At 41.1% G+C, this 17,675-nt stretch overlaps 1 protein-coding gene across 1 annotated transcript in view; it reads right to left on the reverse strand.

Annotated features, from left to right (window-relative positions):
* The window catches only part of ARL13A (ADP ribosylation factor like GTPase 13A), a 16,041-nt gene extending 5,249 nt beyond the window's left edge, over positions 1-10,792 (reverse strand). The window contains exons 1-7 of the mRNA XM_042479384.1: positions 10,734-10,792; positions 8,844-8,914; positions 6,817-7,066; positions 6,157-6,262; positions 4,069-4,274; positions 3,069-3,162; positions 1,500-1,632 (exon numbers count right to left, since the gene is read on the reverse strand). Coding sequence (XP_042335318.1) covers positions 1,500-1,632; positions 3,069-3,162; positions 4,069-4,274; positions 6,157-6,262; positions 6,817-7,066; positions 8,844-8,914; positions 10,734-10,792 — 919 coding nt within the window. The remainder of the gene's footprint in view (positions 1-1,499; positions 1,633-3,068; positions 3,163-4,068; positions 4,275-6,156; positions 6,263-6,816; positions 7,067-8,843; positions 8,915-10,733) is intronic.
* Between the last annotated feature and the right edge of the window lie 6,883 nt (positions 10,793-17,675).

A 17,675-nucleotide genomic window follows, 5' to 3' on the forward strand; every position in this document is an offset into this window, starting at 1 on the left:
TTATTATTCGGGAACTTTTGAAAGTAAAAAGTAAAAAGGAGTGGGTATTGGCAACTTAATACAATAATTAATACAAATCTACAAATCAGCTTCCATAAAGAGAGCAGCCAAGGGTCAAGATAGCTTTTTCCTTGGTATTTACATTATTTGGTATGTGTTTGTTCCAATCTGAGTATATGAATGTCACAGCAGCTGATACTATAGCAGTTAGATGAGCTGAGTAACAAATATTCAGCACAGAACTGCATGTAAAACCTGATATTCTAGCTTTCCCTGTGAAAAGAGATTTTGAGACAGGGAAGCGTTAGTACATAAATTCCCCTATCATTCCCGAAAGCATCACCAGTGTTGTTTGTTTCAATGTTGTGACTATTATTGGTACAGTGGATTTCATCTGTAAAGTATTTTGCAGTCTATCATATGCCACTCCAAATATCACTGTCCTCATAGGGACTGCCATCAAGAACAGTCTTACAAGACAGACTGTTGCTTTCATTCGATATGTCTGCTTCTAAACTGCAACAACTTGAGCAAAACTGGCAATAGAGTTTTAAAAATGGAGTTTACATCATCATCATCGTTACTTGTGAAAGTGAACCAGATTTTTTTTGCTTAGTAGAGATTATGACAGCTGCATTAGCACTGCAGTGATAATCCAATTTGACATCACTAACTGCCATGGCTCAGTGCTATGAAGTATTAGAATTGTAGTTTGTTGTGACACCAAAGATCTCTGACAGAGAAGGCTAATGTCTCACTGAACAGTCCACAGAATTTCATAGCATTGAGCCATGCCAGTTAAAATGGGGTCAGAATGGATCATTTCTGTAATGTGGATGCAAACCATGCCATCTCCCATCCCCTTGGGCTTCCTTGTTTTCTCTGAGCTTAGTTCATCCTCTTAGCTTAGTTTACTCTCCTAGTAGTTGGGGCAGGGAAGCAGAATGATCTTCCACTTATCAGCTTATTAGAATGATCTCTATTGTAATCAAACTGCTTTACAGTGGGCAGTTAAGAACCATTAGCTGTTGGACAGTGGAACATGCTCCTTCCTCGGAGTGTAGTGGAGTCTCCTTCCTTAGAGGTCTTTAAACAGAGGCTGGATGGCCATCTGTCGGGGATGCTTTGATTTAGATTTCCTGCATGGCAGAATAGTGTTGGACTGGATGGCCCTTAGGGTCTCTTCCAACTCTATGATTGTATGATTCTATGATAAAAAGACCTGATCCTGATGGCTCTGAAACTACTCGAACTCATTTCTTGATGCAGTTTAATGCATCTTCCTGCCCTTTGGGGGCATAGCTATTGGACTGTCTTTATGAGGACCCGGATTTGAAAATGCACTATTACAGCATTGTCACTGCTGAATATATTGCTATTGTCTGTAAGAAATCCATGTTTACCTTCTGGGGACAGAGATGTTTCCAAAGCACTGGGCTTCTCTTGGGCAACCTTGTTGCTGTGGAAGAGGCCAGAGATGGCTCCCACTTTGCTCCTACCTGCTGCCGCTTTGCCACTGTCATCTTCAGCAATAGTGTTCTCAGACTGCACTGAATTTTTCTTCTTCACCTTCTGCTTGACTTTTCCTTTCCGTTTCTTCAATGCCGTTGCTCTTTCCTCCTTCTGTGTACCCTTCAAGAAACAAATAGATGAAAGCATTCTCTTTATATTCAGGTTTTGGAATTTCCTATCCCAAATGCTCCAACCTAAACATTCATGCCCCACACATGGATTGTACTTACTAATAAGGATTGGCCAAAGACATATTTATCCATTATTGTGCATTGCACACTAGTCCCTGTTTATAATGGCTAGTTCAGACTTAGATACAGGCTTCCATCAGGATCTGCCAAAGGAACATCACTATCTACTGCTGTGGAGTGGCATGGACTCTAGGAGAGGCAGCATGCTCTACAGTCATATCAGGCACTCATCATGATAGTCTCCTTAGGTGCACCCCAAGAATGTATGTGTGTGTGTGTGTGTGTGTGTGTGTGTGTGTGTGTATTCAACAAACCAGTGCTAGCAGTATTCATTTTTACCAGAAGCAGTTATTTATTTTGGATAATGGCTTTAACTGCCTGTTCAATACTGTTCTGTGTTGCTGTGTGCTTTCAAGTCAATCCTGACTTATGGCAACCCCAAGGCAAAGCTATCATGGGGTGTTCTTGGCAAGATTTGTTCAGAAGGAATCTGCCATTGCCTTCCTCTGAGGCCGAGAGAGCATGACTTGGCCAGGGTCACCCAATGAGTTTCTGTAGCTACGAAGCGATTTGAACCCTGGTCTCCAGAGTCCAACGCTTCCTGGTCCAACGTTTAAACCATTGCACAGTGCTGATTCTCAGCAAGACTATGCCACTCCCCAATTATTATTATTTTTTTTGCATAACAGCAGGGATATCACAAAACAATATATGGTTGCAGGGAAAACCCATTTCCTTTTCAGCTACTGTGAAGACTGCAGTTAAACCAGGACTGCTAGTCAAAGTACATATGAACTAAAATAGGCCTGTTAGCTGAAGTTATGTAGATTTCCCAGAAATGTCTGAATTAGAAAATTTGCTCCAAATGTCCATAGTCTTAAATCAATTGAAATCTTATTTAGGATCTTTATTTGGGTAAACAAACTTCCAAAAGTGAGCTAATATAATTTTACATGTTATATAAATATCTCAGGTATTCTGTTCCGTTAGCCAGAAGTGACCAAACTGAAACATTTGATAAGGGAAGGAAGAGAAAATCAATACAGAGCATTTAGTTTGCAATCCTATCCGCACTTACCTAGGATTACGGCTCTTCTTTATACTGTAATAACACATTTCCTCTTTTTTGACAGTGTGTAATCTGGTTTGTGTGTATTTGAACATCCATGGATTTTGATATCCACGGCCAATTCTGGAACCAAACTCCAGTGGATGCCAAGGCCCTACTATATTGTATTCCTTCCTGTTGCCCAGTTTGACTGGTATTGCACATTTGTTGTCTTGCTAATGAACTGAATGAAACAACGCACTGCCAAAACCTGGGAATATTTTCTTTAACAAAATTATAGGAGCATAACCGGTTACCTGTGAACACGCATCCTGTATCGGTTCTGTGGATTTGTTCTCCTCCATCTTGGAATTTCCTCCCTGTTTGCTATCCTTTCTGGAACGTGACTCCCTTATTACAAGGAGAGATAAAGAGAGAGATGAAAACAAAAATAAAAGCACCAATGTACCAGTTCGAGTGAACCTAATAACTAAACAGTGGCACTAAGGACAGCTCTGCTATCTTGTAAGATGCCTGTGTAGTAATGAAGGCTATCCATGTGGTCCAGCAGGTGGAATGATGGACTTGGCCTCTAATCCCTGCTTGGTCACTATATCACCAAGCTATAAAATGGGAATAATGTGTACAGTGGGAATAATTTGTTTCACAGGAGTATGAATGAATCAAATAAAACTGGATGAAAGGTGGCATACGTGGCTCTCTGATCTTCTCCACTCTGTTCTTGGAACAGCCCTATGGAGTAGCTCAGGCGGAAAGACAGAAACTGACGGACTTGCCCAAGGTCTCCCAATGAGAACCTGACTGTGGATTTCCCAACTCTTAGACCAACATTCTACCACACCCCACTGGCTCCACAAAACACCCTGGGTTTACATAAGGACTGAACCCATGACCTTGGTCTTATTAACTAACAGATCCACTGAAGTAGAATTTGCAAGGCATCTCATACTTACAATGGAGTTCTGAAGCATTGTCAGAATGGTGGTTTTCATCTCAGCTTCATTCCACCTCAAACCCAAGCTGATGTTCTTGGTCATGCCAACATGATGCCAATGTGGCATGCTCTACTCCAGTGATTTCCAAACTCTGGCCTTCCAGGTGTTTTGGGCTTTGGCTCCCAGAATCCTAGGCCATTGGCCAAGGTATTTGAAGCTTCTATGAGCTGAAGTCCAAAACACATGGAGGACCAGAGTTTGGGAATCATCTTTGGGAAAGCAACTATATATGGTTTCCCTACTCTTTAACTGCTCTACTCCTTCAACTGTCCATATAAATTTAGGAGGGAGGAGGAGGGACCTGGCTTCCTGGGTTCTGCTCCGTGATTTCTGTGCTTTCCTTGACACCTCCTGATCTGCTGATGCTTTTCGTTGAGGACTGTCTTCCTGGATGCGGCCACACAGAACACCATAGTTGATGGCAATGGTCTGCAAGAGCCAGTGAAGTCCTTGCACAATGGTCCAGCACTGGATTTTGGGGAGCTTTTTGGTGGCTGAACAGGGTTCCTATGTGATAAAGACAAAAGAGACAGCTTGAAAATACTGTATAGCAGAGATAGGGTTAGGGTCACAGGATCCCCGTGAAAGGGGAAAAACAGCAAATTAAATTAACCTGGGAGAACACCTCTCTATCAATCTCTAGGTCAGTGATGGCTAACCTTTTAGAGGCCGAGTGCCCAAACTGCAACCCAAAACCCACTTATATAAAACAGCAAAATCAAGGTTTCTTTTTGGGAATTTGTATACTTTGGGAACATTTTGAAGCCATGGCTGGTTGAATCCATGGATATGGAGAGCTGACAGTATGCAATGTTAAATATCAAAATGTAGTGTGGGGGGAGGCTTTTTATGGCTTTTTAAAAATATAAATCACCCCAATAATGTCTTGCATGCTTTTGTCCCAGTTTTGTGGAAGGGGTGATGGCAACCCTACAAGACGACAAAACTGAGATTGTCATACTTCGTCCATGTCATGGGAAGACATGATTCGCCAGAAATCTTAGCTTAGCAAAACAGAAGACAGTAGGAAAAGAAGACCACATTCCAGATGCATCGATTCAGTCAAGGAAGCTAGGGCCCTGTGACTGCAAGACCTGAGCAGGGCTGTTCATGACTTGGAGGTCTTTCATTCATGGGGTCACCATAAGTCAAACTTGGCTTGACGGCAGTTAACACCAACAGCATCAAAGGAGGAAGGAATCCTATTGGTACACAGTGCTTGCACTTATGTGTAGCAACACCTGGGGACCAAGGTTTGGGAATCAATGGGTTTTAGGATGGAGCACTCCCATCCCATGCTTGCACTTTTCTTTCACATAAACCACTTATTCCCACATCATTCTCCTAGTTTCCTTTTCTGAGTTTTTACCAAAACAGTTTGCTTCTGTTTTTATTGTCATCAACTTGGCTTTGAATTTGTGACTTCTGGTGACCTGAATGAGTCCTGGTCATCATCAGCCCTTCATCGGTTGTTGCAAGCTGAAGGCTGTGGCTTCCTTGATCCAATCATGCATCTGTCATGTTGTCTTCCTCTTTTCCTACCGCTATTCACTTTCCCTAGTATTATCTTTTTTTTGTATGAGTCATGTCATCTCACCATATATCCAAGGTACAACAACCTCAGTTTATTCATTTTGGCTTCCAGGAAGAATCAGGCTTCATTTGCTCTTGGACCCATTTTTTGGTCTTTCTGGCAGTCCCTGCTATCCTTTGTTTGCCTTTATACAACTGACCATCTTTGCATCAGCAAACTGGCAGATTATTATGAAACACTGCAAATCCCTAATGACCTTGTAAAGCAGAGATGATGAAGCTTTGGCTCTTGACATGTTTTGGACTTTGTCTCTGAGAAGTCCCAGCTAACATGGCCAATATTAAAGAATTATGAGAATTGTAATCCAAAAACACAGAGAAACAATGTTTTTTCCGCAAACCCTGCAGTAAAGAAAGACTGCCTTGACTTTTTGGAGCTGAAAAAAGTGGAGTGGAAATACAGATAACTGAAACGGAAATGATTAACTTCCTTTCCATATCCATCCAACTTAATATCCTGAGTTCCATGGCTTGTGTAACCAAGAATTAAAATGGATGTATCATTATATAGAAAAGCAAGGGGAAACATCAATTCCTGAAATTCCATAGCACTAAATCTGAAGATTTTTTCCATTCCTCCAATATGACAAGATGGTACACAGTTTCCCTCACCTGTTAACATTTCACATATAGAAGCCAAATGGACTAGCAGATAATTCTCATTTCAATAAGGGCATCCTTCGCCACATCCTCTGCTGCCTACCATCATCTACCACCTGTTGTAACTGATTCATCCTAAAGGTAAAGTAACCTCTAGTGTTGCCAAAGTGAACAAAAACAGTTATCTCATACTTACAATCCGACACAGTGACTTGTTTTCGTTTGCCAGCTTCTCCAAAGACAGGCACTCAATGATCTCACAGGGCAAGAGGGCATCTACTTTGTCTTGTTTGTTTGCCAGCCTTGGGTCATCCATGGAAAAATTAGAAGACAGCCAGAAGTCAAATCTTATGAACAAACAGCATGCTCATTGTTGTAATCAACAATGTAAAACTTTCCAAAACATAGGGAGCCAAAAAAGTCACACAAATCCTTGCCAGTTGTGAAGACTTCCAGGTCCCTCTGTTAGGCAAAGATGTTTCAAAAGATAGGCAGGGAGTGGGGGAACTTGATCTTAAAATCATGCCATCTGCATGTTATATTGAGATATTATGGAAGAAAGGGTCTGCCGATTCAAAATGGAGAATCTAAGTTGATTGTGAAAAAGCCCACAGTACAACTGCGTACTTTCTGACTACAGGTCACAGCTATAGTGCAAAAGCAATCATAATGTAACTTAGTTATGCCTTCATTGTTGCAAAAACTAACTACAAGTAACTTGTTATTGTCTTTTAAAAAAGTACCTATTGTTTTGTGAATTTGGTCATAAACCAAAGGAGGGTATAAATTCCTTTTTTTACATCAACCCATTTATCACAGAGTACAAAGGAAGAGGCAAGGAGGATGAGAATCTCACAGTAACAGAGGCTTTCCTGAAACTTTCGCGTGCCCCAGAAGACGGGACAAGGTCTTCTTGGCCTCTTCCATTCGAGCCACATCACCAGAGTCAAGCACAAAGATTATCCCATGCGCTGAGCTGTAGTGGTCCTTCCAGGTCCCCCAGGACCTTTGCCCCCCAGCCAGGTCAACCAGGGATACTTCAAACCTATCCACTCGGAGGTCTGTCTGGTTGGGCTTTGAGGTAGGGAGCACCTCGCAGGAGAGGACTGCAAGACAGAAGGAAGGCCAAGATGACAAACACAACGCAAACAAAGGCCAGCTGTCAGAATAACACTGCTCCCAATAAATGTCCTGGACATGTTTCCATATCACAATAGTTCCCCCGCCCTTTAATTTACGTTAAATGCATAAAACACAGCTTGCAATTAGGAATCATACCTTTATTCTGACCAATCCAAATGGAAAGAAGTGAGCATTATTTCAAGATGCTCAGAACTCCCCAACAGACTAGGAGGTGATACAAAAATAACTAGGAGACAGGGCAGAAATAGAAAAGGCCTTTTGTTGTTGCCATGAGGACTGTAGTCAAGTCTTACGATGGAGACAGCAGACTGAATTAATCTCTGGCATGTTTTTCTTTTTCCTTGTCTCACTCTGCCCACTCTCTTAAATGGAAGGGAGATGCTTTTTTTAAAATGAGCCTTGTCTGGTTTAAGGCAGTTGCACCTTCCTGTATATAAAAAAGCTAGAGATATTCTACAAATTTAATAGAGTACATAGTTCTCTGCTATCAAAATTCGTAAAGTCATGTGCCATAAAGGCGAGTAGTGATGTTCTCTCCTGGTTCAAACGCTTATGGAAAACTGGGGTGGGTTGAATTATGAAGCAGTGAGTCTGTTCACAAAGCCCCTGTCATAATGCATTTTACATGTTTGCTTTTATGCTTTGCATGTACTACTCTTGCCGTTACTCTCTTGGTAATTGTAGAAAATTATGGTTTGTTAACTGAACAAAAGGTATTCATTCATTCATTCATTCATTCATTCATTCATTCACTCACTCACTCACATAGTTCAGCTCATAGTTGAGGCAATTTATGGCTGGAGTCCTATTGATACACTGCTCTAGCAGTTGCATATGCTCTCTGTTTCCGCAATTATGACAAAGGAAGGCAGACGAAATCTTCCAGATCTGAGGAGCCTATTTCTCCACTGTCTTTATTTCCTTCATGCCTGCTGCACCTATGGGCATTAATCTCCTGCTGCCAATATGGACAATGATACGGTTATGCCAGGGTACTTATGCCAACATAGTGCATCAACAAGATTCTAGCTGGTATGCCAGGCTAGGCAATACATTATGGGCAAAGCACAAGACAACTAAAAATGGAAATATAGGACATGAGTCAGAGATCTGATTAAATATTAACAAACCAACATTATAAGGAAATAAATATTGTATGTACTCATATATAAGTCTAGGAATTTAGGTCAAAAAATTGACTCAATAACCTGAGTCGACTTATCCATGGGTCAGTGTAGGTACTGTACTTTAACTCTCATTTTTAAAAAAGGGAACCATCTCCTGGTGAAAGAAAAGAGTGTAAATTGTCCTGGAAGCACTGACTTCCCTCTATTCTCTCATCCATCCAGCCTTTAAAGTGAGAACAAAGTTATGTCTGCTGGAATTTTGTAGGTTCTTTGGCATTGCTTTCCTTTGCTTCGTCATTTAGATCTTTTGTTACATGCCCATATGTTTTACCCTCAACTTATCCAAATCCATAATTTTGGGCTCAAAATTATGTGTCTTCTGTAGATAGGACTATGGCCAGCCTAGCTCTACCAAAGGGCAGTTTCTTACCATGTCATATCTGATCAATAGTGGTTGAAGTATTTGACGTCTCCAAAAGGCCTTCTGAAGGAGCTCAGAGGCATTCTTGTTCCTTTTACATTATGCAAAAGTTCCCCAAGGTCCTAGCATTGGGTTCCAGAGCCAAAGGTCTGGCAAGGCTCCATTTGAATGAAGTCCTGCAGAGCAACTCACCTCTCTGAATTTCTTTTACTATGGAGCTTTTTCCTGCTCCGTCTAGGCCAAGGACAAGGATGGTTACTTTCCTGGCAAGAAAAAATACAAAAAGAATATTAAATTGTTATCTACTATGAGCTTTGGAGGCAAAGTAAAGGGGTTGGATTTCAACAACAGGCACAAAAACGGCACAGGGAAGGAATGAGTTAAAGGCCCTCATTCCTATAGCATGATTTCAATCTACACTCCCCATGCCCTGGCCCCATTTATTTTCTGCTGAAGCTGCCTTTTGTTGAGGCAGTCATGCAAATAAAGGCAGAAAAAGTCCTAAGCACACTAGCCCTGGAATTCTTTTCTATGGGAGCAACCAGCCAGACAAGAGATCATACAGTGCCTTCCCCATCACTGAGCATCTCCACTCGGGTGGAAAGCAGGAGGCAGAATCTCTCTCCATTTAAAGGCATCAGACATACAGTATGCCTTCTCTTCAGTGTTACTATGGTGATTTTTGTGGGGTGCAAAAATCTGTCTGAATGGGCAAAATATACATTAGGGAAAAGTGGAGGAAGGGAGGCGATTACTGGGAAACCAGCAACTCTTCCGTTCATTGCCTTAGCAACCTTTGCTATGCGCTACGCAGTTTAACTTGTCAAATTATTTAATATGCATTTAGTCTCCTTAAATTATATTTTTAGTGTTTTAAATGTTCTAAGACGGACTTTATTGCACTCAGATCTTTACATATAGGGTGGGATATAAATATTTTAATGACTAAACAAAGAAACCAGCTTGCAACAGGTCATATAAAGTTAGAAAAGGTTATCTTTACCCAGAATGTTCTGAAGGATGAATAGGATACCCATTCCATCCAGATGTTTGGACTATAACTTCCAAAATCCCTGACCACTGGTCACATTGTTAGGAAGATGGGAGTTGAAGGCTAAAAAGATTAACCAGGAATGTCTGGTACTTGTGAATACTTATTTAACAATAATGCAAGCTAATATTTAAGCTAATAAAGCTGAAGGATAAATTGTCCCATTAGGATTGTTTCATATATTATATTAAAAGATTAAATACTGGAGATTCTTTCCCACAGGGGAGTAGCTGGAGTGTCACACAAGGTACATTGTGCAATTCCCCAGCTGTGTTTCTGTTACATTGTTGTTGTTGTTGTTGTCTAACTTCAAGTCACTTCCAACTTATGGGGACCTTAAAATGAACCTATCATGGGGTTTTATTGGCAAATTTCTTCAAAGTGGGTTTGCCATTGCCATCCTCTCAGGCTCTGAGAGTATGACTTGACCCAGTGGGTTTACATGGCCAAGCTGGGATTTGAACCCTGGTCTCCAGAGTCCTAGGGTTCATTCAAATGTGTTTTTTTTAGCGCAGTGATGCAAATCATCTCACACATTCCAGGTTTGTTATTTATACTATGGAATCACATCAGTGCGTATCTCTGCAAGTTCCATTGCTCACATGTGCAAGCATTTGAATAAAAATGGAGCCAATAATGATATGAATTATCCAAGATTAAGTAGGGTTTTTGGCAGCCCTCCTCCCCCAAACTTAATAAGGTGCATCCAGGATGCGTGTGAACAATGAAAATTCAACCTGGATTTATCCTGGATTATTTTCACCATATGAATACCCCCCTAGATCAATGCTCAAACCATTATGCCATGCTGGCTCTCTTCTATAATATTACTATTCACAATCAATCATTTATGTACACGGTGCTGTCAATGTGCATAGTATGTTTACTGGACAACATCAAAAACACGTTCCTGTCCCAAGGAGCTTGCAATTTGAAATTTCACACAGAGGTGGTAACAGAAGGAAGGGAGGAGGTTCGGTAAACACAGGCTGAAATGTGTGTAAATATGTTTTTAAAAATCCTGAATTTACCTGACTGGCTCTTGGATTGCCTGCAGCCAGGACCAGCAGTAAGAGAGGAGGTGAAACATACTCTGTGGCCAACCACCAGAGTTTAACTGCAGTTGGATTGTCTTCTCTCCTGTTCTTGAAGAAAAATAGCAAAGCAACAAGGAATCTGAGATTTTCTTACACACACACACACACACACACACACACACAAGGGGGGGGGTTCCCCTGTTTGACTGATGTAAGTTGCCCTGATGTGTGAAAAAATAAAATGTGTAATTTTGGTCCTATGCAGAAACAGAAGCTTGTGGCATGTTCTTGAAGAGGAACTGCAGGGCTAGGGCAGTGCCAGCTACTTTATGGCCACAGAGGCTGCATTCTCAACTGCAGAAATAATCCTGTTTGACATCACTTTAACTACCAAGACTCCATGCTATAGAATTCAAGGAATTGTAGTTTGTTGTGGCACCAGAGCTTTACTATGGTAGGTGAAATAGAACAATAACACTAAGATTGTGTGGTGTGAGTGGGCCCCTGGATGGCGGCGCCATGCAACAGTTAGTTTACTCATCCATTGCACATTTGCTGCCGGTACATGGTGTTAAACATACTGGGCCACTTTCAGCTGGGACAGGGAGTGTAAAGTACAGGCTAACGCCACTCCAGGAACACAAGCCTTCAGTAGATTCAAATAAACTTTATTCAATAAACAGAGTAGATCACAATACATAGTTGTTGTCAGGACTGAAGAATTCAGAGTTCAAGAAGTTCACCCATTACAAAAGCCTTCATCCCATTTGTCAGCAAATCAAAACATATTGTCTTCCCAGGTCTCAACCCTCCTCCAGTTTTCCCACCAGATCTACCTTGGTGGTTTACGGTTTATACAGTGGGCCCTTGGTATTCACTGGACTTTGGCTACAGGACCATCACCAACACCAACCCATGGATATCAAAATCCATGGATGCGCAACTCCCATTAAATACAGTGGGGTAGTCAAATGGTGTCCTTTATTTTTTAAAAATGGCAATATCAAAGTTTGCTTCTTGGAATTTATATTTTTTGAATATTTTCAAGCCATGGATGCTTGAACCTGTGGATACGGAGGGCTGACTGTACTTCCTCCCCACATACCTGCTCCTTATCCCAGGCCACGACTAAAACACAATATTTTATTTTCTCAGCACCACCAATAGGATAACATATCATCATCATCCTGTTGTTGTTGTTAACCACCCTCGAGTCGATCTCAACTCATGGCGACCCTGTGGATGAGACATCTCCAAGACCCCTTATCCTCCAGTACTCTTCCCAGTTTCTGCAGATTCATACCCATGACCTCCTTAATTGAGTCCATCCATCTACATGTGGTCTTCCTCTCTTCCTAATTCCTTCCACTTTCCCCAACATTATTGTCTTTTCTAATGAGTCGTGTCTTCTCATGATGTGATCAAAGTATGACAGCCTCAATTTAGTAATCTTTGCCTCCAGGGAAATTTCAGGATGGATCTGCTCTAGGACCCACCTATTGGTTCTTTTATTAACACACAAATGCCCAAACACAGCAATGGCAACAATTAAGTGTGTCAGGACCGTGATCCTGATAAGGAGTCATCTTTCTTCTATGCCAGTGTCTCATTGTCCTAGAAACTGTTAAAGCAAACACTTGCGATTACAACTAAGGCAAACTTGGCCAAGGCAGAACATGGAAAGGATTTGGAGAGTTACAATTTAAAACCTGCCAGGATTCCCTAGAATCCTCTTAAAACAGCAAATGCCATCAATAGACAATTAAGAATCTGATATTCCAGGTAATATTTAGTCTGCAGAGAACAAGCATGTCCAGCCAGCAGGGAAACACAAGATACACAGTGGGCCCTTGGTGTCCACTGGGATTTGGTTCCAGAACCCCCTCCTCTCTGCGGATGACAAATCCATGGATGCTCAAGTCCCATTAAATACAATGGAGTACTAAAATTGTGTCCCTTATATAAAATGGTGAAATCAAGGTTTGCTTTTTGGAAAGTATACATTTTAAAAATATATGCAAATTGGATGCTTGAATCAGTGGATAAAAAAAATCTGTGGATACGGAGGGCTGACTGTAATTTATTTGGGGTCAAGAGGCTGACATCAGAATAAAAACACATTCTCACCTGTTTCTTTGCTCTCATGCTCTTCTCTTTGCTGTTGGTGTCCTGTTGCATTCATCTAACCTTAATCTGGATTAGAAGTATTAGTTTCCATAGTTTTCTTAATCTCAAAGTAGGTTCAAGCCAGGAAAAGAGCACATTCTTAGGATGGTCATTTTGACAAACTTGCCTCTTCATTCATAATGGACAATGAGAGAGAAGGATATACCTAATTTATTAAAGGCTGTGCCAAGGTATCCGAGGAAAGTAGCAATCAGATCAGTCACCGGTTTTTAAACAGCTTGAAAAATGAAGCACACCAATTGGGCAGTTAAGCAAATCTCTTATAATGGATCACCTCCCCGTTCAGTCACATGTCGTCTTAATCCTGGAAGCTGACTTCCTTGCCCTGCCGGAAAAATACAGCTATTCTCCAGTTCAAGGCCAGCCCAAGATGTTTAGCTACGCCATAGCAGCTAAAGTAGTATAAAAATGCTAAAATTGTGCAGTGCAGATAGCACCCAGGAAGTCTGTGTGCTCTGCCTTGTGAAGTGTATCAGTAACAATTGTTTAACCATTGTATCAATTGTCTCCTCCTGAATGTTTGGTAGTTCATTTCCTTCTGGACTTAATACTTACAGTTCTTCCTCTTCTCCCTACTACTATATATACTGTATGTGCCAACTCAGAGTAAAACGTCATGCATCTGATAAAGTGGACCTCAAAAATGTATGTTAAAATAAATGCCAGGCTTTGAGCTGCAAGATTCTGTACCAATATAAATGGGCAGCTTCTTTCCATCCATCCATCCCTTCCTTCCTTCCTTCCTTCCTTCCTTCCTTCCTTCCTTCCTTCCTCTTTTGGTAACCTGTTTTCTTCCCATGTTTTGCAATCACTTAAACCACAGCCTTCCTGTTCTGGTGCAAAACAGCTGGATTACACTTTAACAAGCAGTTCAGTTCCATCACCTGAATTAAGGTGGTGAGTTTTTATAGAGTAGCATATGTGCATTTATTTGCCATTACCATGTTGTTTGCTTATTTAACATATTTATTCTGCTCTTCAGTTGGTGGAGGGGGGAGAGGCTTCCAGAACGTTTTTCAAAGACAAAACAACCCTGCCTTCAGGTTTTCAGTTGAGATGGCATGGAACAAAAAGAAAACAGATAAGGCAAGAAGGAAATCGAAATAGTAAAAGAGTTCCCATAGCTTGGATCAAACTTTGATCAGAAACGGAGCTGTAGTCAAGAAATCATAAGAAGCCAAGGAATGGGGAAGACAGCTAGGAAATAACTAGAAAAGATCCTAAAGAGTGAAAACATACAACTGAGCATCAAAGTTAGAATTGTACAAGGCATTGTATTCCCAATCACTATGTACTGATGTGAGAGCTGGACAGTGAAGAAAGTGGATAAGAAGAAATAAATTAATTTGAGATGTGGTGCTGGAGAAGAGTGCTGAAAATAACATGGACAGCCAAAAAAAAAAAAAAAAAGGGTCCTACAACAGATCAAGCCTGAAATCTCCCTGGAAGCCAAGATGATAAGTTAAGGCTGTTGTACTTTGGCCACATTGTGCGAAGGTATGACTCAATGGAAAATATAATAATGCTAGGAAAGGCAGACTGTAGTAGAAAGAGAGGAAGACTGCATGCTAGATGGATGGACTATACTGAGAAGGTCACATGTAAGAATTTGCAGGACCTAAGCAGAGTAGTAGAAGACAGGGAGTCCTGGATGTATCTCATCCACAGGGTTGCCATGAGTTGGGATTGACACAAAGGCATTTAACAACAACAAAAGGGAAAAAGACCAGTTCAGGCACTAATTCTTAGGTACAAAGTTATTACAGGGTGGCTAGGGTGAAAGAAGCTCACCAAAACTGCTCTTTCTCCAGATGAGGTGCAGGGCAAGCTGATCTTCCCTTTAATGTGATGTTCTTCCTGGGAGGCAGGGTGTCTGCACAGAAGATTGTTGGTGTGATCAGCAAGGTTTTGCAAATGGGCATGCAATTCTTTTACACACTAAGTGGTAATGTAATTGTCACAGTCTATATTTCTTGCATTTTGTTTTCCTCCAACCTTGCTCTTTATTCCTGCTTTTGTTGTTGTTGTCAACTGTCCTCAAGTCAACCTCGATTCATGGTGACCCTGTGGATGAGACCTCTCCAAATTCCTTTGTCCTCCACTTCTCTGACTAAGTCCTGCAGGCGCAGGCCTGTGGCCTCTTTGACTGAGTCTAACCATCTGCATGTGGTCTTCCTCTCTTTCTACTGCCTTCTACTTTTCCTAGCATTATTGTCTTTTCTAATGATTCATGCCTTCTTATGATGTGGCCAAAGTATATCAGCCTCAGTTTAGTCATCTTGGCTTCCAGGGAGTGTTTGGGCTTGTTATGTTCAAGGAACCATTTGTTTGTTTTCTTGGTTGTCCATGATATTTTCAGCACTCTTCCTCAGCACCACATCTCCAATTTTTCTTTCTATCAGCTTGGACAATCCTCACTTTAGTATTGTGTTCTGTCTTTGCTCTTCAGGATTTTGTTCATTTTTTTCATAGCTGCCTTCCCCAATTCTAGCCTTCTTCTTATTTCTTGACTGCAGTCTCTGTTCTGATTAATGTTTGATCCAAAGTAGGGGGACTCTTTGATTGTTTTACTTTTCCCGTTATCTAGGATGAATTCTTGTAGATCTTCTGTGGTCTTTATTTTTGTTTTCTTAATGTTCAGCATCAAGCCTACCATGGCACTTTCCTCCTTGACTCTTGTCAGTGATTTCCCCTGGTCTTTATTGATTTCTGCAAATAGTATGGTATCGTCTGTATATCTTAGGTTGTTAATGTTCCTTCCCTTGCTCTACATGCCAGTAGATGCTTAATTAAATTGGTTAAGTGAACTCTAAGCCATTATGGCTTTTGCCAATAATAAATATGTTAGCTTTTAAGGGCCATAAGACTCAGTGTAATATAAAAAAACTGCTCCCCTTTAACTTGGCAACCAGTTATCTGCCCTAATTTCCTGTTATCATCTAAACCATAGGCTTCCTGTTCCTAATCCTATTATTGTTATCCCTAAATACAAATCCCCCGGGCCAGCTCTCCATTATCAGCTGCCCAAAGAAGGAAACCACAGTCACACTGTGATAGTAAAGCTCCAACTGGCTGTACTTCTTCATAGTGAAAGAAGAGGCTCACCTGAGTGGATGCTTCTCTGTGAAAAATTAGTCCATCTTATAAATATCTCACAGGCCACAGGAAAACCTCACCTGTTACTCTTCTCCTTGACATTCAGTTTTCTGTTGTATGTACACTAATGTACCCCTGTAAGTATATGGCTATTCCCACTTTTAAAGCTGTACAGCCTACATACAGGGTTAATGCCTCTGGAAGAACTAGACGTGGCTGCAATTTTCCACTATCAAGGCAGGATTTAGAGAACAATGCTGTGGTGTAGTTTGTTGTTGTTGTTGTTAACCACCTTTAAGTTGATTTGAACTCATGGTGACTCAGTGGATAATACATCTCCAAGACTCCCTGCTCTCCACTACTTTGCTTAGGTCTTGTTAATTCATACCCATGACTTCCCTAATACAGTCTATCCATCTAGTATGCGGCCTTTCTCTCTTTCTGCTTTCCTCCACCTTTCCTAGCATTATTGTTTTTTCCAGTGAGTCATGCCTTCTCATGATGTGGCCAAAATATGTTAGCCATTTGGAACTATTTCCAGCTCTATTCTCTTAGAACAAGGAGGCAAGGAGCCCCCCGCCAAAAAAGGTGGCAGAATTTGTGCCCCACACCCACCAAAGGGCATGGGAAACATGTTGAAAAGTTTTATTTCCAAGAAAAGTAAAACCTAAAATTCAGGGCTGTGGGTGCAGGTTTCATGTTGGATCAGTTGGAACTTGAACCTGTCCAACTTTTCCATATGCATGGAAATGAATGCATACATCCTTACAAGTGTACACATAAAAAGACAAACCAGTTTTTAGCATTAAGAGCTTATGAAGGGCATTTCATGCATCTGGGAAAGTAGACTTAACATACCAAAGCTTAATCCACAATGTATTTTTTAATGACTATTGTTTATTTAGCTGCAGTCAAACCTCTCCACCACTTAGCAAATTAAATATGCTCTCTATATAAATAATTATGACATCTTTTTTTTAATGTTTTGGTTGTTGTTGCTTTGTGCTTTCAAGCCGTTCTGACCTATGGCGACCCTATCATAGGATTTTCTTGGCAAGCTTCTTCAGAGGGGGTTTGCCATTGCCATCCTCTGAGGCTGAGAGAGTGTGACCAAGGTCATTCAGTGGGTTTCCATGGCCAAGTTGGGATTCGAACCTTGTTCTCCAGAGTCATAGTCCAATCTCAAATCATGAGAGAAAGATGGGGCATAAATAAAGGTGATGGCAGCGGTGACAATAATGATAATGAGTAATAAGAATAGTGACAGTTTTGTTTGTGACCCAGTTTTGTTTGGGTGCTAGTCTGAATGTGCATCAAGTTACACAGCTGAACTTCTTAGCTGGGAGCAAAGAGATAAGCATCTTGCTTTAGCTCTGGTTTCTGAAATGGCACATCTATAATCCACTCTCAGCTTTCTGAGAGTGGCAGTTCCAGAGGAAACCTAGCAAAGCTGGTGCCAGAGTTTGCTGTTTACACCCAAATTATTTCAGTCACAGATCTGGCCGATGGCCCCTTAAGATGCGTCACCTGGTCCTTCCAGCTCGGCTGGTGATGCTGGACCGGTTCTGAGTTTCCATAGGAATGGTTGCCATGGAGACTTTCTGTAGTATAATTCTTTCTCTTAAGTTGAGAACAGAAGCTCCCTGTTAACAG

The sequence above is a fragment of the Sceloporus undulatus genome, chromosome 7 (assembly GCF_019175285.1).
Source record: "Sceloporus undulatus isolate JIND9_A2432 ecotype Alabama chromosome 7, SceUnd_v1.1, whole genome shotgun sequence".
In the NCBI taxonomy this organism is placed as follows: domain Eukaryota; kingdom Metazoa; phylum Chordata; class Lepidosauria; order Squamata; family Phrynosomatidae; genus Sceloporus; species Sceloporus undulatus.